At 45.6% G+C, this 24,774-nt stretch overlaps 1 protein-coding gene and 1 long non-coding RNA gene across 6 annotated transcripts in view; one reads left to right on the top strand and one right to left on the bottom strand.

The window, feature by feature from the left end:
* SLC1A4 (solute carrier family 1 member 4) overlaps window positions 1-19,223 on the bottom strand; it is a 34,234-nt gene extending 15,011 nt beyond the window's left edge. The window contains exons 1-3 of one of the 2 annotated variants that reach the window (XM_074399061.1): window positions 18,396-19,223; window positions 6,428-6,470; window positions 2,980-3,042 (exon numbers count right to left, since the gene is read on the bottom strand). In XM_074399061.1, the coding sequence (XP_074255162.1) occupies window positions 2,980-3,042; window positions 6,428-6,470; window positions 18,396-18,922 (633 nt within the window). In that variant the 5' untranslated portion in view covers window positions 18,923-19,223. The remainder of the gene's footprint in view (window positions 1-2,979; window positions 3,043-6,427; window positions 6,471-18,395) is intronic. The other variant, XM_003922690.4, reaches the window with a different exon arrangement.
* LOC104650542 (uncharacterized) overlaps window positions 18,611-24,774 on the top strand; it is an 88,233-nt gene continuing 82,069 nt past the window's right edge. For all 4 annotated transcript variants that reach the window (XR_012517621.1, XR_012517622.1, XR_012517623.1 and 1 more), the window contains exon 1: window positions 18,611-18,700. This is a non-coding gene — a long non-coding RNA (uncharacterized LOC104650542). The remainder of the gene's footprint in view (window positions 18,701-24,774) is intronic.

Raw genomic sequence — 24,774 nt, forward strand, 5'->3', positions numbered from 1 at the left:
TTCCAAGTGTCCTTGAGCCTCTGGGTCCTTGATTGATTTCTTTTTAGAGACAAGGTCTCCCTGTGTTGCTCGCTGGAGTACTGTAATCTCAAACTTCTTGGCTCAAGGAATCCTCCCACTTCAGCCTCCCAAGTAGCTGGTACTACAGGCAAATGCCACCACACTTGGCTAGTATAGAAAAAAAATTATTTTTAGAGGTGGGGGGGTCTCACTATGTTGCCCAGGCTGGTCTCAAATTTCTGGCTTCAAGCAATCCCCCCACCTCAGCTTTCTGAGTCACTGAGATTACAAGCATGAGTCGCCATGCCTGGCTAGGTTCTTGATTTTTCATTCTGTCACCAACATCCCATCCTTGGAGACAAAGCCCACACCTGCTATGCCTTTACATAGTCTTCTCACCACAGGATTTAGGAAAGCCTGGAACCAGCGAGGACACACTGCTCCTTTTTTTTTTTGTTTTAATTCATTTTTTTGAGATGGAGTCTTACTCTGTCGCCCAGGCTGGAGTGCAATGGCGCAATCTCGGCTCACTGCAACCTCTGCCTCCAGGGTTCAAGAGATTCTCCTGCCTCAGCCTCCCAAGTAGCTGGGATTACAGGTGCCACCACCATACTCCGCTAATTTTATATTTTTAGTAGAGATGCGGTTTCACCATGTTGGCCAGGTTGGTCTGGAATGCCTGACTTCAGGTGATCTGCATGTCTCTGCCTCCCAAAGTGCTGGGATTACAAGTGTGAGCCACTGCACCTGGCTTCTTTCTTAAAGCCTTACTCCCTAAATGCCTGGGTGAAATTTACCGTGGAGGCAAGTGTATGTCAGCTGAGGTAGATGCTCACAGGTCACCAGCATTCCCAGTGGAGAAGTTACAACAGCCATATTTGCCAAAACTTAAAGTTATTGCAGAGACAATTAGTGTTCTCGCATTTACTCATCACTCTTGGTTTCTTTTCATTTATTTAGACATAGCTTTGCTCTGTTGCCCAGGCTGGAGTGCAGTGGCATGATCATGACTCACTGTAGAATTGACCTCCCAGAATCAAGCAATCCTCCCCCCTTGGCTCCCAAGTAGCTGGGACTATAGACATGTGCCACTATGCCTGGCCAGTTTTTATATATTTTTTGTTTTTTATAAAGATGGGGGACTTACTATGTTGCCCAGGCTGGCCATGAACTCCTGGGCTCACGCAATCTTCCCTTCTTGGCCTCCCAAAGTGCTGGCATTACAGGCATAAGCCACCATGCCCAGCCAACAATTAGCTTTTTAAAACTGGCCAAAATAGCCGTGATCAACCTTGGAAGACCATCATTTCAAGTAATTTGTAATGGGGATATGAAATCCTACCTGGTCAGGTTGTCCTAAGGCTCCAATGAAATAACGTCGGAAAGTGTCCATGCCAAGGTGGCATGCAGAAGTGAGCCACTTACCTGGAGAGCAGGCCTAGTTGACAGCCACAGCCCAATGAGCCCAGCTGTAGAATCCAGGAGCTGTCAGAAGGGGCCAGGTTGGACTTCCAGCCACACCCTCTGGCCAGACACAAGGAAGTGACAGCCATCTTTTAAAATCAGGAACCACTGATTTATGAACAGGGGGGATATCATTCCCTAGGCGACTTTTGGAATGTGTGCGGGTGCATTGGTTGTCATAATGATTGTGGCCTCTTACTGGGGAAATCGTAGGCAGGGTACTAAGAATGCCAACTGTTGTGAAATGTTCAGGCAACAAAGTGCAGACTTTCCTACACCCCCCAGGCCTCAGAGCATCCTATCAGTCAGGTGGGGAAAAAGCTGTTTAAAATGCACTGAGCTAGGATTAACTCCACTTACTCTTAAATATTTTTTTCTGCATAGTTTTAGTATTTGCTGGATTTTCCAAGAATATCAAGGGGAGGTAAACTGAAGGAAGACTTTATTTTGTTCTGAACTTCAACAAGTGCTATTTGCCATTTTAGAATAATATCCAGGTCACTGGTACAAGGACATAATGTCAGTCTGTACTTGTAGCTGTTGCATTTGGGGTGATTCTGTATACATATACAAAAATATTTATTTAGCATGTATTTCAAAATGTGCAGAGAAATAGCAAAAAATATACCAACAATATTTAGTTGACTTCTATCTCACGGCTTTTAAATCTCAATTTATTTATTTATTCTAAGTAAATGTAAGTATCTGAAAACTTCATTATGTCTTCAAATATATTGTATATTTACATGGCAAAATATGGATTCTTTTATTAGAAATTATTTTTATTTTACCCTTATATTGACTTTTTAAAAAACATAGTAGGTGTTGGGGTAGGTTAAACACGTATTAATTACATTTCTGGATGGTAGAAAAGGTTTTATAAAATGTTATCTGAGGCCAGGCACAGGCTTACACTTGTAATCCCAGCACTTTGGGTGGCAAATGTGGGAGGATTATGTGAAGCCAGGAGTTCAAGGCTTGGCACACACATTGGAACTCTGTCTCTACAAAACATTAAAAAAAAAAAAAATAGCTGAGCCCGGTGGCACATGCCTGTAGTCCTAGCTACTTGGAAGGCTGAGGCAGGAGAATCACTTGAGGGCAAGAGTTCAAGGCTGCAGTGAGCCATGATCACATCACTGCACTCCAGCCTGGGTAATAGAACGAGACCCTGTTTCAAACAAACAACGCATAAACCAGTAAATAAAACATTTTACGGATCCAAAGGAGCAAACCTAATCTGTTCACTCCAAATGGTCCATTTACACCCCAAAGTTTTCAGCCCAGTTGAGAAAAAGACATGTCCTGTATGCTCCTTCAATTGTTATCAGTTTAAAGCTGGCTTCATAAAATGAGTTAAAAAGTTTTCAATCCCCCTCCATTTTCTAAAATAATTTATAAAAGATTAGTGGTAGTTTTTCTTACATTTTTAAATAAATTCACAAAATAAGAAAAAAAAAGAAATAAGATTTGCTTTAGACATATTTTTACAAGTGACCTTATAAAGAGTTTTACCTTTTCATGGGTTACGTTTCCAGAGCTGGTGCTGTAGTTCGCGACTCTATAATCGGTTGCATACTGTGATGAAGAGGAAGAAAAACCCACTGTTAGTGCACAGGTAAAGACCAATCTAGAGACGCCAAGGGAAATCCCGCGGTCTCACTACTTCTGTCACGGTTCACACTGAGTGTGCTGGGCATTCCCCACACAGTGGGCCTGACGAGAGCCTCTGAGAACTGTACAGAAGCTCCGTTAGGACCAAGCCAGCACGTACTTCAAGAGACCTCCTGCCAAGGAAGCAGGGAGAATTTCCTTATGTGCTTTGGGCAATGGTTTGGAGAAGAAGGGCTGCACAATTTTATGCTGATAGTTTGATATTTCCTCAGCCTTATATGTCATGTTATTTGAATAACCTTGGTACTAGCCGGGCGCGGTGGCTCAAGCCTGTAATCCCAGCACTTTGGGAGGCTGAGGCGGGTGGATCATGAGGTCAAGAGATCGAGACCATCCCGGTCAACATAGTGAAACCCCGTCTCAACTAAAAATACAAAAAATTAGCTGGGCATGGTGGCACGTGCCTGTAATCCCAGCCACTCAGGAGGCTGAGGCAGGAGAATTGCCTGAACCCAGGAGGCGGAGGTTGCGGTGAGCCGAGATCGAGCCATTGCACTCCAGCCTGGGTAACAAGAGCAAAACTCCGTCTCAAAAAAACAAAAAAAAAAACAAAACCTTGGTACTAACTAATGCCAAGGTTCATATTTCATTGTGTCATTTTATTTTCATTCATTTATTTATGCCCCACTTTGTTCTAGAGCTTATTTGAGCTTGACTGCTTCTACTGTCTGTTTCTTTCTTTCTTTTTTTTTTTTTTTTTTTTGAGACGGAGTTTCGCTCTTGTTACCCAGGCTGGAGTGCAATGGCGCGATCTCGGCTCCCTGCAGCCTCCGCCTCCTGGGTTCAGGCAATTCTCCTGCCTCAGCCTCCTGAGTAGCTGGGATTACAGGCACGCACCACCATGCCCAGCTAATTTTTTGTATTTTTTTAGTAGAGACGGGGTTTCACCATGTTGACCAGGATGGTCTCGATCTCTTGACCTCGTGATCCACCCGCCTCGGCCTCCCAAAGTGCTGGGATTACAGGCTTGAGCCACCGCGCCCGGCCTTCTACTGTCTGTTTCTAATCTGGCTTGAGCCTCCACTCTCGAAAGCCAGGGATGTGAGGCAAGACAGTGTCTTCGAGCTGAGTGTCTTTGGGGGACTCACTTATCAGAAGTGAGACATCTCTGCAGCTTTGGTCCCCTGGTTGATTTCACATGCTTCTGCATGGTGCACACAGGCGTCTCCCTGCGGCAGTATATACTAACAAGTGGAATCTGTTGGAATGCAGTCCTTCCTGACCCCTTCTAAGGGCACCTGGCCCCTGAACTGTCAGCAGGAGCCCATTAGGAAGTATAGACTCACAGGCCTGCTTCTGCCTACCCTTGCTGGGCTCTGGCTTCTCTCATCTTTGATTTATCAGTGTTACAGAAAGGCAGAGGTGTTCAAACAAACCCACACACCCGCTCTGTGACAGGCACTAAAAAAAGCCCCACACACCTCTGTTTTTTTCCTACCTCACAATATATATACAAGTCATTCCTGTGCTTATAAGCAGATCAAAAAACAAAACAAAAATGAGAGGTTGTAAGTAGAAACAGAAAAGTTTTTGCTTATAAAAAGCAATCAGATTAGACCATATAATCTAGACCTTTATATTCCTTCTCTGTGTAAAGAATGGCCACAGGAATGTTACTTACAGCACTGCCAAAACGTAGGGGAAAACCAGAAACAACCGGAACATCCATCAGTGGGGGACTGATAGAGGAGAATTACCTTATGCTCTTACAATGGATGGAATACTCTACAGCCATGGTGTTATGCAGAAGGGTATCTACTGACAGGAGAAAATATTCACAATATGCTGCCTTAAAAAAACAGCAGACTATGAAGCAACATGTGTAGTGTGTGTACATACTATGTATGCTTATCTTTTATTATTTATTTTTTTGAGACAGAGTTTCACTCTTGTTGCCCAGGCTGGAGTGCAGTGGTGGGATCTGAGCTCACTGCAACCTCTGCCTCCCTGGCTCAAGCAATTCTCCTACCTCAGCCCCCCAAGTAGTTGAGATTACAGGCATGTACCACCCGCCCAGCTAATTTTTTGTATTTTTAGTAGAGATTGGGTTTCTCCATGTTGGTTAGGCTGGTCTCGAACTCCTGACCTCTGGTGATCTGCCCACCTCGGCCTCTCAGATTACTCACACCTGTAATCCCAGAGTGCTGGGATTACAGGTGTGAGTCACTGTGCCCACCCTATTTATTTATTTGAGATGGAGTCTCACTCTGTCACCCAGGTTGGAGTACAGTGGTATGATCTCAGCTCACTGCAGAGAACCCAGGTGGAGACCTCCTGGGTTCAAGCAATTCTTCTGCTTCAGCCTCCTGAGTGGCTGGGATTACAGGCACACCACCATGCCCGGCTAATTTTTATATTCTTAATGGAGACGGGGTTTCACCGTGTTGGCCAGGCTGGTCTTGAACTTCTAACTTCAAGTGATCCACCGGTCTTGGCCTCCCAAAGTGCTGTGATTATAGGCATGAGCCTCTGCATCCGGCCTGTATGCTTATTTTAAAAATGTATGTGTATACATGCATAGAAAAAACATATCTGGAGAAGGTATACCAAAAGAATGGGTAGCTCTAGGCAGTGACTATGGATGATTTTTTTTTCCTTACACTTCTTTGTATTTTAGGTTTTTTTTTTTGCAATGAGCACATATTATCTTTATAGTCAGAAGAAAAGATAAAAGTGTATTTTTTTTTAAGTCTGCAATATATAAGATATCCCCAAAATGTGATTTAAGGGTATTTCTTAAATAACGTAAAAAAATTTTGGAGCCAGTGGGACATTTGGGAAAGTTTTGTTTGTTCAGTGTTTATTTTGTTGTTGTTTTTATTTTTTAACTCTAGGCACCCATTTATAAAAGTTTCGGCCAGGCCAGGAGCAGTGGCTCACGCCTGTAATCTCAGCACTTTGGGAAGCTGAGGTGAGTGGATCACAAGGTCAAGTAATCACGACCATCCTGGCCAACATGGTGAAACCTAGTCTTTACTAAAAATACAAAAAATTAGCTGGGCATGGTGGCATGCGCCTGTAATCCCAGCTATTCAGGAGGCTGAGGTAGGAGGATCACTTGAACCCGGGAGGTGGAGGTTGCAGTGAGCCAAGATCACGCCACTGCATTCCAGCTTGGCAATAGAGTGACACATCATCTGAAAAAAAAAAAAAAAAGGTTTAGGCCAATGTTACCAAGTTTTATTAACCCCACCATCTCTCCCTGTTCTACCTTACCCAACTCTATAGCAATAATTTATATATTTCTTCCATCAAAGTTTCATATTTTTAGGAAAGTATCAAGCCTTACCGTACGGAAAGCTGCAACCACAAGATTTGAGGGAAACAGGTTTCTGTTGGAAAAGAAAGCATACTGTCAGTATTCTTTTAAAACAATTTTTTAGAGGTGGGGTCCCTGTTGCCCAGGCTGGAGTGCAGTGGTGTGCTCTTAGCTCAGTGCAGCCTTGAACTTTTGGGCTCAAGTGATCTTCCTGCCTCAGCCTCCCAAAGTGTTGAGGCTACAGGCGTGAGCCATGGCACCTGGCTAGATCCGTATTCTTAAAATTCGGTGTGCAAAGTATCTGCTTTGAGATGTCCACTTATAAAAGCCTAACACAGTATTCTCTCACCACCCGCAGCTCATGCTGCATCTTTTGCTTGATTTAAGCACCCTGACTATGGCTGTGCTGCTGGGCCACAGTAGATACTTTGAGGACACTGATTTTCATCTTCATCTCTCTCATGGTACTCCTTGATAGTTGGGCTTAACTGTGTCCATCCAAGTCTATACCTGCATTGCTTTCCTCTCACCTAGAGTTTAGGCACCATTGCAGAGGTTTGCAATGTCGAGGTGCTGCCCACTAGTAAAATCCAAGGGCGTTTTTGTTACTGCAAAATTGAGGCATTCCTGAATTGAGGGGAGTGTGGGGGGGGAAATGCCAGGTCCCACACATTTGTCCTGTTAAATGCAGTAGAGACCTCTGTCATGAATCGTCTCAAGGCCCTCTTGGCTTTCCAGTGTCTTGTGTGACATATCTGTGGATAAAAACCTGTCTATAACTACCCAAGACTAAACTAATTCCAAAAAAAAGGTTTTGTTTTTCACAATTTGAACATACACTGAATTTTTCAGAAATGTAACTACTTGTAAATTATGGGTTGATTTTTGTTTTGTTCAGAATGTTTCCAAATATTATTTGTCTTCCTGGAAAGTCACACCACCAGAGCAAATTGTAGAATCTGAGTCTCTAATTCCACACCCAGTGTCAAGTAACAGTCTGCATTTATAACTATCTCATTAGCAGTGATTCTAAGTTTAGGAGCAAGCATTCAACCACTTCATTTTAGAGCATGTATATAGTGAAACACACTGTTTTTATTATAATTATATTCCTTTTGCTTTTTATATTAGTTACATCATATTGATATTTTAAAATTATGTGGGCAAGGACATTTTATTCATGGATTTCATTGTAGAATAAGGATATTATAAACATTTATTATAAAAGGAGGGCAATCAAGCTAATGGAGCCTAAAATCTATTCATGCAAATAGTTTTACTGAGGGCCTAGGGTCTGCGTAGGATGCTAGTCTTGATATACAAGAAATTTGATTCCAGCTGACAGTCCATTTGTTCTCACTTCCTGCAAGAACAGTAAGTCTAGAAGGGCAAAAGACTCTGGATCATTCTTTTTAATTTGTGTCATACTTATCCACTAATTCTTACTTCTGTAAGAAGCTGGGTTGTTCACCAGGATCTCCAGGCAACTATTTGCAGTGCATTGGGTTTCAGAGGTAGGCAGGTCTGGCTGCAACCCAGCTGTCGCAGGTAGAGTCTAAGGTGGCTTCCTGGTATTCACACTTGGGGCAATCCCTTTAGTATGGTCAGGTCTATGACTTGCTTCTAACAAACAAATAAATGCAGCAAAGGTGATGGGATGTCACATCCATGATTTGGTTACATAAGGTTGTAGCTTCCACTGTGCTAGCTGACTCTTCTTGTCTTCTGCTTGCAAGCTTTGATGAAGCAAGCTGCTATGTTGGAAAGGCCCTCAAGACTAGAAATAGCAAGTGGTCTCCAGCCAATAGCCAACTGAGGTGCCCAGTCCAAACTTTAAGGAACTGAATTCTGCCAACATCAGCATGACCTCAAAGGTGAATCCCTCCCCAGGTGGATGTTCGGGTAAGAACCTAGCTCTGACTAATACCTCAGTTGCAGCCTTGTAAAAGACTCTGAAGCAGAGGACCCAACCAAACTGTGCCAAGATTCCTAATCCCAGAGAGACTGTGGGATAATACATGTGTGAGATTTTAAGCTGCTAAATGTATAGTAGTTTGTTACGTAGCAATAGGTAACCAATATACCAGCCAACAAAGTTAATAAGATGCAAAAATCACTGCACTAGAACACCTAGGGTGCTCTCACAGGACAGCCAGCATATAGAGCCTGTGACCCAGCATTTCCCAAACTTGTCTATAAAACCTGACTGCTTTTAGCATATTTAGAGGATACCAGAGTACATGCCTGCATTTAAGCAGAAAAACAAAAATCTTTTTTTTTTTTTTTTTTTTTTTTTTTTTGAGACGGAGTTTCACTCTTGTTACCCAGGCTGGAGTGCAATGGCGCGATCTCGGCTCACCGCAACCTCCGCCTCCTGGGTTCAGGCAATTCTCCTGCCTCAGCCTCCTGAGTAGCTGGGATTACAGGCACGCGCCACCATGCCCAGCTAATGTTTTGTATTTTTAGTAGAGACGGGGTTTCACCATGTTGACCAGGATGGTCTCGATCTCTTGACCTCGTGATCCACCCGCCTTGGCCTCCCAAAGTGCTGGGATTACAGGCTTGAGCCACCAACCCCGGCTACAAAAATCTTTAGCTGAATTAAATTATTGCAAAACTATGACCAGAAGTTTAATTCTTATCACAGCTAGATTTACTTTTTAAAAAGTAGAAACAGACCAGCAACTTATTGGCTCGTTTTCACAGTATAGATGAATAACAACTTACATTTGCTACTATTTCCATTACAAAGCAACTTTCTTACATATTTCATTCTTGGGGCTATGTTTGCCATCTCATTTCCATTTTCTGTCCTAGTCAGAAGCAGCAAGGGGCCCTGTGCCACGGTCTCTCTGCTCTGTATCCACCACACAACAATCCTTAGTAGTTGCCAGACCGAGCTGCGCCAAGGTTCTCTCTCCCTGAGGACCGGGAAGTTCAGAAAAGAGCTGGGTTAGAAGCCCTCCACTTTCCTCATGGGAAACAATTTTCCCGGCAAATACCTCACATCCTGCAGGGATTAGCTACTTTCTCAGTTGGCGCAAGCACAGCCTTTCCCACAGCCTTGAAATGCATTCTCTTCTAAAGAGCACAACACCATTTGTTTAATTCCGTGTATCTGTCCTGCCTGATCCCTTCATACAAGCAATAACCCAGTACTATCTCATCCAGAACAGGTTCTGACCTTAACCCAGAACTTCCATACCTAACAGCCACTGGCACGCCGACCTGTTTTCAGACTGTCTACAGTTTCTACTGTTCAGAATCCAATGGAAAGAGAGGAGTCCAGAGGCAAACCAGCAACAGCTGCCCCTCCCCTCAAAATCAAGTTCTTAAGAACATGATGTGTTTTGACAGTTTCTGATAAAGTTAAACATATATCTATCTACCACAGGACTCAGCAGTTCCATTCCTAGGTTTTTTTTTGGAGACAGTCTCGCTCTGTTGCCCAGGTTGCAGTGCAATGGTGGATCTCTGCTTACTGCAGCCTCTGCTTCTTGGGTTCAAGTGATTCTCATGCCTCAGCCTCCCGAGTAGCTGGGACTAGAGGCATGTGCCACCAAGTCTGGCTAATTTTTTTTTTTATTTTTAGTGCAGAAAGGGTTTTACCATGTTGCCCAGGCTGGTCTCAAACTCCTGACCTCAAGTGATCTGCCTGACTTGGCCTCCCAAAGTACTAAGATTACAGGCATGAGCCATCACGCCTGGCCCACTCCTAGATATTTACCTAAGAAATATAAAAATATATGACTGCAAAAAGGACCTGTATACATAATAGCATTGTTAATAATAGTCCAAAACCCAGATGTTCATCGACAGATGAATGGATAAACTGATTATGAAAAACCATACAACGGAATACCACTTGTTAATCAAGAGGAGCCAAGTGTTATACACAGCAATGGATAATCTCAGCAACACTGTGCTGAGCAAAACAAGACTGAAAAAGAAAAGTACATAATAAACGATTCCATTGATATGAAACTCTAAAAAAGCAAAACTAACATATAGTGATAAAAAGCAGGTTAGCTGCCTGAGGCCAGGGGTGGAGAATGAGGATTGCTGAGAGTCACAGGTGATGGAAGTGTTCACTATCTTGGATTGTGATGGTGGTTACATGAGTTATCCATGTGTCAAAACTCATTGAACTGTACATTTAAAGTGGGTACATTTATTGTACATAAATCATACTTTGAAATTGTTTAAAAGTATTTTAAAAAGTATGGTAATAACTGATAGAGATTGTCCCACTAAAAAAATATGTACATTCAGTGGGAGGGCTGAACTTTTTTTTAGAATATACAGCTCACTTCTCAGATAACAATCCCTGGGAAAGACTCTCCTGGGGGTCAGTGAGCTGAAGCACCCATAGAAAGCATCCTCCTTCACTTTCATCTTCTGGTTTCCACAGACCAGGAGCAAGAGCAGTTCCCTCCTGCTGTCACCAAGGGCAAAAAGACAAGGCTGCCAGAATAAAGCAAAATGCTTCTCTGTCCTCTACTTTCCCTCTCTCAATTGGTGTTCAGACACAGATGCTGTGGTAAACTCTGATTCTCACTCCTGAGCTCTCTTCTAATCTGGGATCAGCTGCCTCTTGGGCAAACAGTTTTGCTCAGAGCTCTGTCTTCAGGCACTGTTCCCAACTCCTCACATTCACCAAGTAGCTTCATGGGCTTTCGAAATCAGAGACATTGAGCTGGAAGGGATTATCCAGTTCCATCCCCTCATTTAGCACAGAGACACCAATGCCCAGTCAGAGTTGATACATCTCCCATCTCTGCTCCATCTAGGCTAGCACCATCCAGCTGAAATTGTGCAGTCCAGCATGGCAGCAATGCAGCTATAGAGCACCTGGAATGTGGCCATGCTATCAAGGAACTGTTTTTCTTTTTTAATTTTGTTTTGTTTTGTTTTGAGATGGAGTTTTGCACTGTTGCCCAGGCTGGAATGCAATGGTGCAATCTCGGCTCACTGCAACTTCTGCCTCCTGGGTTCAAATGATTCTCCTGCCTCAGCCTCCAGAGTAGCTGGGATTACAGGCACACGCCACCATGCCCAGCTAATTTTTGTATTTTTAGTAGAGATGAGGTTTCACCATGTTGGCCAGGCTGGTCTCAAACTCCTGACCTCATGATCCACCTGCCTCAGCCTCCCAAAGTGCCGGGATTACAGGCGTGAGCCACCACGCCCGGTCCTCAAGGAATTGATTTTTAACTTTTATTTACATTTGAACTAATTTAAAATAGCCACACGTGGCTAGTGTCTATCATAATGGACAGCCCAGATGTAGAGTACTGAAATCCAGAGTCCAGAAGTCAGGAGGACCAAATGGTCATCCTGTGTTCACTTCTGCACATCACCCAATTTCACTGGGTGTTAGGATGCTTCTAAGCACTGAGCTCTTCGTCTTATTCAAGTTTGCAAATATTTCCTTTTTCTGTTGTTTGATCCTGAGAGACCTACATGAATTACACATGTATTAGGCCAAAGTTTCTCAAACATCAGTAGGCCATTAAATCAATGTATTGGCTTTAACCAGTATTTTATAAAAGATGAACTACATTAGACAAAATATCAGCATGTATCCCACTTAAAACGCTGTTTGGTGGAACCTGTGTTTTGGTTTGAGTATGTGGGAGTGTGGGGAGAGGTATAGCATGGATGTCCTAATGTAAAATGTATTTCTATGGTAGGTCAGAATTAAAAATGTGTGAAACCTCTAAGATACACTACTAAATCTAGAGGCCCAAGTTAGACCAAACCAGGAGATAATGAATGAACAAGCTTTTCCAGTGCTATAAGATTCTTTGAATACATTACTCAAAACAAACAAACAGAAAAATTGGTATAAAATGAGGTTGAACTGGCTAATGTAGAACCACCGTGGCGGTGCTGTGCAGACACATGCAGCCACACGGTGAAAAACTTCAAAAATGTTCTTTCTGTAACATCTGATACTGTTTGTTCTTCTGATCCTGCTCTCAAGGGTGGTATGCATTTCTCTGTTCTATATGAAAAGAATGTAAAACAATTTACTTTTGCTTGGTCATAATATTTCCTTTTATTTAAGTTCAAAAATTCTTTACCAAATCTATTAAAATTTGAAAGACTCTTCAGAACAGGATATGGCATGATATGTACACTTGATAAATATTTATTATCCCTAGTGTTTATTGTTACAGAGCCAGTTAACAGGGATGTGCCCCTTCAGATCTTGATACCCCCTACAAGGCTGAGCTGAGAAAAGTCTGGGGCCAGTGGACTTGCTCTCTGATGATGGGGGTATAAATCTATTCTCTCTTTTTTTTTTTTTGAGACTGAGTCTCGCTCTGTCGCCCAGGCTGGAGTGCAGTGGCGTGATCTTGGCTCACTGCAATCTCCACCTCCTGGGTTCAAACAATTCACCCGTTAGCCTTCTGAGTAGCTGGGATTACAGACGTGTATCACCACACCCAGCTAATTTTGTATTTTAGTAGAGATGGGGTTTCACCATGTTGGCTAGGCTGATCTCATGAGCCACTGTGCCTGGCTCAATCTATCCTCTTTTTAAGGCCTATATCCAGTTTTAGATTCCAGCTGGAAAGGGGTAGGGCTAAACCCCTGGAGTGGGGAACTTTTGGGGGAAACTAGGTTAAGACCAGCACTCATGCTCAATATCAAATATCCCTCATCTATCCCTGAGAGGCTGGGACACGCTAGAGCAGGCGTCCCCAAACTTTTTACACAGGGGGCCAGTTCACTGTCCCTCAGACCGTTGGAGGGCCATCACATACTGTGCTCCTCTCACTGACCACCAATGAAAGAGGTGCCCCTTCCCAAAGTGTGGTGGGGTGTGTGTGTGTGTGGATAAATGGCCTCAGGGGGCCGCAGTTTGGGGACACCTGCGCTAGAGTATTAGCAAAACACTCATATTAACTCATTTAATCCTCACAACCATTCTAGGTAATGGGTCTCATTAGCCTCGTTTCACAGATAAGGACATGGAGGCACAGAGCGGCCAAGAGACTTGTGCTCATGAAGCAAGTAAGTGGTAGAACTGGCTGGCAACCCAGGTGGTTGGTGTTAGTGTCTGCTTCTTATCACCACCCACCTCCCTAGGTTTATGCTTTTTTTCTGACTCTAACCTATTCAGGTATCCTCCTGGGTGGTAAAAGAAATGGTCAAGAGTTAAAATCTTTTATTAAAAAAATTAAAAGCTGTTATTATTTTACTTTAGTCACTAGTTAGGCTGAGACACCACCATTAATTTGGATCCTTGTTAGATGTGCTAAGTCTTCATCTTGCCTGCAGGAGAGAGAGACACGGGCATAGTTAAAACAACCCACCACAGTCAATAATTAAAAGAAATTGTTCACAGCTCACTCAACTTTGCCATCTGGTGGCTAATATTACCATTATTATTTTTTTAATTAAAAAATATGGAATGCCTCATGTTGGAACATCACATTGTGCGTCATCCTTGCACATGTGCTGCCAAGGCAAGCGCAGGGGGCTGATATTAAATCCCAGTCTCTGATGGGCTTGTTTATTTATGCACCTACTCGAGAAATGTGTTCTTTGCAGCTTGGGAAGCATCATACATATTCACACCAGTCCTTGGGAAGGAGGTAAGTCCAGAACACCTCCCTCTGTAAAGGGAAAGGTTCAGAGCAGTTTGCTATTAAGAAAACGAGCGTGAATGGGGGGAAAAAGACTAGAAAACTGGGCAACAGACAAAATCCTAATTGTATTTACCATATGCATGGCCACACCCTACTGTGCTACTACAAGATGGTGGTCCACGGCCATTCTTCTCGCTGCCAGCACAGACCAGAGCCCTGGGCCGAGGCTCTGTCCCTACCTGCCACCTTGGCAGTTACGCCTTGGTTCTCCATTTGAAAACTACCAACTTCAGAGCCCAAAGGAAATGTTAGAAACCAGTTGCCTCAATCCCTTCAATTTACAGCAGAGGTCAACTGGAGATCATTAGTGTGTAAGGCAGGGGAACAAGAAGCTGGAATGTCCGCCGGGCGCGGTGGCTCAAGCCTGTAATCCCAGCACTTTGGGAGGCCGAGGCGGGTGGATCACGAGGTCAAGAGATCGAGACCATCCTGGTCAACATGGTGAAACCCCGTCTCTACTAAAAATACAAAAAATTAGCTGGGCATGGTGGTGCGTGCCTGTAATCCCAGCTACTCAGGAGGCTGAGGCAGGAGAATTGCCTGAACCCAGGAGGCGGAGGTTGCGGTGAGCCGAGATCGCGCCATTGCACTCCAGCCTGGGTAACAAGAGCGAAACTCCGTCTCAAAAAAAAAAAAAAAAGCTGGAATGTCAGTGAGGATCTGTGGGGACTTCTGTCCCATTTCAGAACGGAAGCCTCTTCCATGTTGACTTTTGACTTTTCTCACTTGGCAAATTTCCCATAGTGTGATTCTATTAATTAGCAGGCTAAAACATAGTTACTGTTCACTTCTCCTCCAGAAGCCACGTGGTTCCCAATATCCCTAAAGACTACATTAGCTTCAAGTCATCTTGAGTTCCCCTAAACATTCCTTTTCTTCCCATTTACTCTCATTTATTTCAGTTTATGGAAAGAAGACCATCCCTATTAGCTCAGGTGAACTGGAAAACACAATCTCTCAAGAGCACAGGTGTATTGGGCCAGCGCTGTTCTAAGTGTTTTAGAGCTCTCAGACATAAAACCCAGCTAACCCTCAAAACAATCCTGCAAGGTAGGTACCATCATGATTCCTATGATAAAGATGAGGAAACCAAGGAATGGAACAGTTATGGACATGTCCCACAACCAGTAAGCACTGTTAGGGACCAAGAAGTTCCACAGTGACTAGTTTCCTGATGACCTGTTTCTGTCTCTTTGGTGCCCAATCATTTCATTTTTGATGAAAAGCCACAAGTCAACTGCTTGGGTCATACACGGTTCTGAAAGTCGTATACTATTCTGGGTTCCCAGGCACAGAACTCCAGGCTGCTCAGGAAGAGATTATGATTCTTCCGCCTGCCAGCACTACTGGCCATCCCTTCTCAGTGCTTCTAGCGCCACCCTTCTCATCCCAATTCCCTATTCTACGTCGTTATTCCTAATCCATTGTGTGTTCGGAAATCAAACCACTCAGCAATGACATTCTGAATTTAAAACACACACACACACACACACACACATACACGTGTAATAAATATCTATTACCTTCATCTCTTTCTGACTTGTAGCTCCAGCTTTAAAAACTAAATTAGGAATCATGGCAGAGAGACCCTAGTGGAATTTGGCGGGGGGCACTTTACCATCAGGAAAGGGCATGAACTTTAGCACAAAGCCTCGGCAGCAGCTAAGCTAACTCATTAGAGGCTTTCCTCAGTCTTCCAGGTGTTTAAATTCTGGGCAGCTACCTGGAGAGGGCCTGCTGGATAACTGAGGTGTTTACTTGCAGAGTCTCAATTGCATTCACATGGCCCTAGGAAGAAAGGAATGGGCGCTGCATTTCCAAAGAAGATGCCCAGATGAAGTCCATATCCATGAGGTTTCCTTGAAGGAAGTCATTTTTAAAATTTGACCGCAGAGACTCTCCAGACTCAGAAAGCGTTTCTGGGTGAATAGGGACTTAGTTTCCTTTTATAAGCTGCTCAGCCTAAGAGAAAACCTCAGCAGGTGCACACATGCTTTCCTTCACTTGAGGAGCTCAGCCTCCATGCTGGCTGGAGGAAGGGGGCATTTGTCTTGACCCAGTCATATGCCTACCTGGTTCGTCTCTGGGCCCAGAGAAGCATTTCTGAGATAGTCACACTAGGCTAGGTACGTGACATTACTAAGGCATGTTGACTTGGGGAAAGATTAGGAGAAATAGAGCCCTGCACTGTGGGGTAGAAGACCCACAGTCCTTCTAATCCTCTTTATAAGCCACTCCATGACCTTGAGCAAATCGCTTAATCTCTGTCTCAGTTTCCTCAGTTGTAAAATAGGATATACTACCTGCCCTACCTTTATCTGTGAGCTGCTGGATTAGATGAAGTTGGCTGCTGGAAGAATTGTGAAACACTACCTATTCCCAACAAGCCATAACAAAGCCTCTCTTAGCCCTCCCATGCAGGTGCAGCCCAGGTCATTGAAAAGTTGTACCCACACTGCTAAGCTATGACGCTGGGTCACCATTCATGTCAGAAGCAGGAGCTGAAGGGGCATGGGTCTCAAACTAGAAACCCATGATCAGGAAACAAGAAGTCCCTTCTGGGGCTGGAGGTAATGAGGTATCCCCTATCACCACCGGCCTCTCTTCTGGAGATAAAAGATCCTATTGAGGCTCCTGGTGTAAACCAGGAGCAGGGAAGAGCTGGACATCCATTCTCCCTCCCTGGGCTACAGACCCCTGCAAAGCATAATCCTTTAACCCCGTAATTGCCTTCCCTTCCTGAGAGAGCTGACCCACATCCTGCAGGTAATAAGCTAAAGGTGTTCTCAACCTCAGGAGACTTCAGCACTCACCTAAAAGTTCCCAAAATTAAAAAGTGTCTGGACTCCAAATATCAAGCTGCCAGTCACAGAACAAAGGCTGTGATCTAGACCAGCCTGGGCAGCATAGTGAGACCCCATCTCTTAAAGAATTTAAGAAGTTAGCTAGGTGTGGTGGTATGCACCTGTAATCTTAGCTACTCTGGAGACTGAGGCAGGAGGATCACTGGAGCCTAGGAGTTCGAAGACACAATGAGCTAGGATCCCAACACTGCATCCAGTCGGGGCAACTGAGCAAGACCCAGACTCTTAAAAAAAAAAAAAAAAAAAAAAGCTGTGATCCCCTTAAAGTCCTAATAGGCCACCACTACCTGCCCTTTTGGCAATAACTTTTGGTCTGAGTGTTTTGTTTTGTTTTTTTTTTTTATACAGATTTTCTAGATTTTTGTTGTTTTAAATGAACAATCTCTCACTTAAGTGCAGACAGCCATCACATTTTCCAGAGGGAGAAATGGAAACAGTGGAAAGGCAAGTCACTTTGCCCAGGGTTTGCTGTCTTTCACAACCTCACAATGAGGAGCTTTGCCTCAATAACTCAAGTCAAAATATATTAACTCCAAGGTTCAGAATCCAAAATCATCACAAACCTGGAGAGGGAGCCAGCTGGACTCCTCACTCAACTGAACCTGGTTAGATCAGTAAATGATTCCAGGCTGCAGTTTCCCCATTTGTGAACTTTGGGCTAATGAAGAAACCAGGAGAGACAGAGGCTTTGGATAAGTCCCAGAAAGGATACTACATCATCTCAAAGGATGAATTGCAACTTCCAAGAATCACAAAAAGCAGGCAAAGCTAAGTGAAGATGCCTCTCTCCCTCTCCTCTAGAACTCATACCTTCGCACAAAGAAAGGCCTTTAAAACACAACACTCTACAGTGGTGTTTACTAGGGTGGACAGCAACCTGTCCCGAGCCCTCAGGAGAGGCATATTTCACTCATAATACGCCTCACTCAGCTAATCCCAGCCCTACTATCTGTGGGTCCCCTGAAAACTGCAGAAAATTGCCAGCTTCCTTCGCAGCCAAGGACTGTAACAGAGAAGGTAACAGGTTGCAAGTCGGATGACCCAACAGGCAAAACGTAACCAGTGCTCCCAGAAGCTGTAGGCACCACGTGGGAGAAAATAGGGCGAAGCCACTGGGGTCGTGGTCGGAACATTTTTACCGGGGAGAGCAGCGCGAGAGTACAAGGAGTAAAGAACAGGTGGGACGGCTGGCTCTTTCCTAACACACGCCCACCTAACGGTAGAGACTGGTTCTTGCTCAAAGATGCAGCCCTGCTCTTTCGATTGTGCGGTGAGCCCCAGCTGTTTGCAAAGGTGTGGTCAGCACGCAAAGACTCCATACGTCATTTTGAGATTTTTAAAACGTTAAACGCCACCAGCAACCAACTAAGAATTAACTCTTGGGAGTATATGAACATATGTGTGTATAAACCGGAGGGCATCCGAGATCTGGCGTCTCCCACTGTGAACCCTGGGCGAGGTGGAGAGCGTTACCTGGCCAGGTCGAGGAAAGAGTCCACCGTCTCTTTGGGGACGGGAGGAGGCCCCGAGTCCTCCAGCCCCAGGTCGCTGGACTGAAGGGTCTGCGCACCGGACCCCGGCTTGATGATGAATGCCAAGGCCACGGCGAGCGCAGAGGCACTCAGCGTGGTGAGGCCAAAGTAGGCGACGGCGATGCCGCCCAGACGCCCGAGGGCGCTGGCGTCGAGGGAGGCGGCGCCCGACACTAGGCTGCAGACCACCAGCGGCAGGATGATCATGCGCAGCATGCGGAGCAGCATCTCTCCGGGGAAGGCCAGGTAGGTGACCTGCGTGCGACTCAGGCTGAGCCCGCGCAGCGCCGCGCCCAGGCCCGCGCCCGCCAGCACCCCGGACACCGTGAGCAGCACCAGCGCTTGGCGCCGCAGGAAGCCCGCACAACGCCCGGCGCGTCCCGCCGCGGTCCCGGGAGCTCCAGGCCCGGCCGCAGGCCCCGCCTGGGCGCTGTCGAGGTAGCCGTTGGTCTCGTTGCTCTTCTCCATGGCGCTGCACGCCGCTCCCAGCTAGAGGTGGCAGGGGACGTGGGCTCTGGCAAAAGACGGGGCTCCCAGTGAATGGGTCAGTCGGCGCAGGGGAGATCGGCCACTGAGCTCCGCAGGTTCTGGGAAGCCGCCCCCGGGCTCTCCCGGCCTGGAGCAGGACCAGGTGCGAGAAGGGCGACACGAGGCGCGGAGTGCGGGCTGGAGCCACCGGTGGAGAGGATCGCGCCGCGCCCAGCCTCCCCGGAGCAGCCGCAGGCTGGAGATGATGCAAGCTGAAGTGAGCGCGGACGCAGACCGGGAAGGAGGAGGGCGGGGAGCGGCCCGAGCCCGCCCCCTTCACGCCCGCCGTCCCGCCCCCCGCGACGCTGGCCAATCACAGCCCGGCAGCCGCCGCCGGGCGTCTCCGGGCCCCTCCCGGCTCTCCCGTGCCGGGCAGGGGCGGTTGGTCGGGAGGGTCCTCCGGAGGCCGCGGGGACGCCGGGACACGAGGGCGCCGGCCAATCCCGGCGCCAAAAGCCGCCTCCCCGCCCAGCTAACAGAGGCCGGCTCGGGGCGACCACAGGGAGGCGCGGGCTGAAGGACCGCCCGGGCTCGTAGGCACCTGCCGGGCCCTCTCCCGCGGCCGGGATCTGAGTCCTCCGAGGCCGGCGGCCTGCGATAATGTGGAACGCGGAGGCGTTCCTCCTCCTGGAGATTGGGGAAGGGTCCCTTTCTCCCGGGAGGTGCTTTTGCCCCCGCGCCGCCCACACTCGTTTACAGAGCTCGCCCGTTTCTCCCGCCAAGTAGGGGTCCCTGGGAGGTCCTGCCGCCGCGTCTCCTCCTTCGGAAAATCCTTTCCTTCATGGGTGCTGAGGGGCTCGGGTAATAAAGCACATCATGGTGCCCAGCACGGTCCTGCCCTGAGACAAAGGACGAATGGGAGGATGGATGAAATGGATGGATGAGAGGAGCCTTAGCACATGCTCATTAGGGCGCCAACACAGCCGTACCGCGACAAAGGGGGCTCGCGGTGCCACCAAACCCGGTGCGCCTGGGCCGCGCCACTGCGCGCACCGGGGCGCTCCTGGGTGTGTGTCCTCGGGCTACCAGGATGGGGCTGGGTCACCCGCCCAGCAGCTGTCTTCGGTATGGGGGTGGAAGACTCAAAGCTCTTCTAGAAGAAACAGCTGTCACGCCACCACTTCCAGTTGGTTTCTGCCACGTAACCTAAGCTGAAACACAAGCCACTGTATTTTAACCTCTTCCATCCCCAGGCCCGAGCCCTGGCATGAAAACAGCGCAGACGGCGATTTGGCCAGTCTGAACGCTTCCTCATTGTTCACGTTCTATGGATTTCCTCTTTATTTCATCTTTTATTTGATATCTGATTTGGCCATGGGAGTTATAAGGGAAACTTCTGCTGCGTCCTTTGACTGTGTCACAGTTATTATATTATTCTGCTTTTGAAAAGAATTGTTCTTTAAAGGCGTCTTTTTTCCTCCCTCCCTCCCCCCTCCCTCCCCCTCCCTCCCCCTTCCCCCTTTCCTTCCTTCCTTCCTTCCTTCCTTCCTTCCTTCCCTCTTTCCCTTTCTTTCCTTTCTTTCTTATTTTTCTGGGACAAGGTCTTGCTATGCTGCCCAGGCTGGTCTTCCAATTCCTGGGCTTATGGGATCCTCCTTAGTAGCTGGCACTAACCACTGCGCCAGGCAAGGGGAGACTTAAGTGTGGGTAACCTCAATTAAGGAGGAAGGCAATTTACTATAGATTTCTTGCTAAAAAGGGTGTCATCTTAAAACATGTCATGATAGATGTTTGTGCAAATCAAAATGTCTTCATAAGGAACTTTAAGGAGCTGTCCAAATTTTGAGACAGTGAGTGTATGTCATTGCTTGGAGCTAGCCAGCTATTGGCTAGAACTTGTAGGGGGTGTGTGTGGAGGGGGAGGGGTGGTGTAGTGTCAGGTGAAGAGCTGCACATATTTGTATCTGGCTTTCCAGAATGCAGTTCATTTCTCTATGTGCACTGAAGAAAGAGTAATTTCTACAGATACACACCATGTTTTGCCAGCCAGCCCTTCCCTTTGTTTTGACTACCATGTTTATGCAAAAGACTCTTAAATCATACTCCAGAAATGAGTCTCCAACTTCCTGTTTTACATCTCCACTTGAATATCCTGCAGGCATCCCAACTTAAAACGTTCGAAACCAAATTAATGGTTGCCTTCCTCATGCCTGCTCATCCGTCTACTCCCCTATTTCTGTTAAAACATAATTGATGTCCCAGTCACCTCTGTGTGAAACTTCAAAGTGAACGTTGATTCTTTCCTCTGTAGTGCCTTCTCTCATCTAATCAATTGCTAAGTCCCACAGTTTCCTTTCACAATATTTATCACATCTGCTCATCCCATCTCTTCCTACTGCTACCACACTGGCTCAGTTATTTCCTCACTTCCTATCTGTGCTATTGAAGTGTTCTCCTAATTAGTCTTCCCATCTCCAATGCTCCTCTTGTTCCAACCATCCTGTATTTTGCTTTGCCCCTGGCTAATCTTCCTAATGAGTAATATACATGTTAGGATAAGGTTCAGCTTTCATCCAGCAGAAAAGAAGGAGCAACGAGGGCCTGTCTTCTTCCTTTGTAAACACTTCCTAAAAATCACACACATTATTTCTCTTATATTTCATCGATAAGAATTTAGTCAAATGACCATACCTCCTTGCTGCAAGAAAAGTTAGGGAATGTAATTTTTGTTTCACACAGGCAGGCACCCAGTTAAAAAACTGGAGTTTCTGTTACTAAAGGAGCACAGAAAAATGATATTGGAGGATAACTTCATATCACTTCTTGATCAAAAGTTTTCAGTGGTTCCCACTGAATTAAGAATGTGTTCCTCATCCTGGCATTCAAGGCCTACCATGATCTGGCCTCAGCCTGCTCTCCAGCCTTGTGCCTTCAAGGCCTCCTGCAAAAATGGGACTGTGTGCTGCTTCCACATTGTTTTGCCCTCCATCCAGTCCCCGTTTAGATACCACATTCCTCCCATAGCCTTTCTGAATCCCCACTGCACCAACTGTGCTTGCTGCCCGTGGCTTTTTGTGCTTTACCTGTGCACTCCAAAGCTGCAATAATAGTCGGTCAACCCTCAATTGGAAGTGGGGAACTCCATGAACTATTTAGCCATAGTGTCGTGCTAAGTGTGAGAGCACTGTTAGGGGGTGCCTTATACTATGCCATGTGTATCTGTCATTGAATTAGCAAAAACTCTCCTTAGGAAGGAGCTGGTCTCTTGGGGCATTTTTGTCTCTAGAGGGTTGCCCTGTAGTCAAGTTGTGAGGCAAACTAAGAAACAGGTGTCCTCTTCTGGCCGCAACAATATTTGGGGGTGTTACCATAACTATGAAAGGGTTTCACTCTCTGCCACTTTTTTCTCTCTTTTCTTAGTTCCTCTCCTTTTGCATTTTTTTTGTCTTTTCATAATTTTACATACCTCCTGTTTATAGGTATTTTGTGTAAGAAAAAGTTGATTCCTGTGTTAGACACCTTCCCCACAGTCCTTATTTGTGCTCTCCCTGGTTTCTAGATGCATAAGTGCTGAATTATAGCAATGCCTTACAAGTGATCCAGCCTGACGGCATTACCACCACTGTCATCTGATCCCGTGATAGGCTAGAGTATTATTGTTCAGCAAAAATTTTTTCCCTTGTTTCTCCCACTTAGATAGGAGTTTACTTACCCCATTGCCTTTGAGGTTGGCCATGTGGCTCCTTGGCTAGTGGACAAAGTGGATGTGATGCAAGCAAAGGCATCGAAATGTTTTCACAAAATCGCACAGGGACTCCTGCATACATGTGACCCAGCATGCCTTGAATAGATGCTGCCTTTTCAGCCTGGCACCAGAACAAAGAAAGGAGTGTGTCCAAATTTGGCCTGCATCCCTGACCAAATCCGGCTGCCTCATAGCCTAAAGAAGAACACCCCAATCAACCCATAGACCCATGTGTGAGAAAAATAACTGCTTATTGAAACTCACTGAGTTCTGGAGTCATGTGTTATTCTGGAGTACTGTATTATTGTAGCAATAGCTGAGAAATATAAATGCTGTCTTCAACATCTGTTTCAATGATCTATTGCTGCATAACAAACCAGCCTAAACCATGCTGGTATAAAACAACAACCACCTCAAAAAGAAATGGCATAAAATGACCACCAATTTTTTATGCTCATAATTTTATAGGCCAGAAATTCAGACAGGGGATAACAGAAGGTCTCCTTTCTGTTTCACAATGACTAAAACCCCAAGCTGGGGTGGCTTAATGGCTGGAAATGGCTAGGACACCTCATTTGGGCTCCTCTGCCTGTGGCCTAGGTTCTGGCTATCTTTTAGGATCCTTAGTTCTTTCCCGCATTGCATCTATTGAGTCTGGAATGTCCAAGGTGCCTCTTTCATTCATACAACTGGCACCTTGGCTAGGGGGTTTGGATCTACTCGGGGTAGCTGGGCATCTCTTGCATTCTCACTGTGGCTAGCATGAGTTTCCTCACAGTATGGCAATCTTGGTGAAGTCAAATCTCTTGTGTAGTGATTGACTTCCCCCAGACTGAATGTCTAAGAAATGTAGGTAGAAGCTGCAAGACTTCTTCTGACCTAGCCTCAGAAGTCCCAGAATATTACTTCCTTCTCATTCTGTCAGTCAAGCAAATCATTAAGGCCAGCCCAAATTCAAAGGAGAAGAATTAGACCCCACCACTCAATGGTGGGAATAATCAAGAATTGCAGCCATCTTCAATCTACGGTAACATTCCTGGTTAGTACTTGTGTTTTGTGGGCCAGAGCAGCACATATAGGTCACTACCTGCCCTAGCTCTGGTGACTCTTTAGACAACTCCATTAGAAATTTGCTTTGGACAGTCTCAATAAATGGTGCTGGGAAAACTAGATGTCCACATGCAGAAAAATGCAATTAAACCCTCATCTCAGCTGGGCATGGTGGCTCATGCCTGTAATCCCAGCGCTTGGGAGGCCATGGTGAGTGGATCATCTGAGGTCGGAAGTTCCAGACCAGCCTGACCAACGTGGAGAAACCCCATCTCTACTAAAAATACAAAATTAGCTGGGCATGGTGGCGCATGCCTGTAATCCCAGCTACTCGGCAGGCTGAGACAGGAGAAATCACCTGAACCTGGGAGGTGAAGGTTGCAGTGAGCTGAGATTGTGCCATTGCACTCCAGCCTGGGCAACAAGAGTGAAACTCCATCTCAAATAAATAAATAAATAAAATGAAAAACCCTCATCTCACACCATATACAAAAATCAGCTCAAAGTGGATTAAAAACTTAAATGTAAGACCTGGAACTGTAAAAATACTAGAAGAAAATATAGGAGAAAAGCATCATGACATTGGTATGAAAAATGATTTTTTAAAAAATATGATCCCAAATCACAGGGAACAAAAGGAAAAACAGACAAATGGGATTACATCACACTAAAAAGCTCTGCAGCGCAAAGGAAACAATCAACAGAAGGAAGAGACAACCTACAGAGTGGGAGAATGTATTTGCAAACCAGACATCTGATAAGGGGTTAGTATCCAAAATATATAAGGAATTCAAACAATTCAATAGAAAGAAAACAACCCAATTTGAAAAATGGGCAAAGGACTTGAATAGATATATCTCAAAAGAAAGCATACAAATGGCCAATAAGTATATAAAAAATGTTCAGCATCATTGATTATCAGGGAAATGCAAGTTAAAACCACAATGAGATATCACCTGACACCTGAGTGACTATTAATAAAAAGAAGAAAGCTAACAAATGTTGGAGAGGTCATGTGGAGAAAGGAGAATGCTTGTACACTATTGGCGGGAATGTA

The sequence above is a fragment of the Saimiri boliviensis genome, chromosome 1 (genome assembly GCF_048565385.1).
Source record: "Saimiri boliviensis isolate mSaiBol1 chromosome 1, mSaiBol1.pri, whole genome shotgun sequence".
Classification (NCBI taxonomy): Eukaryota; Metazoa; Chordata; class Mammalia; order Primates; family Cebidae; genus Saimiri; species Saimiri boliviensis.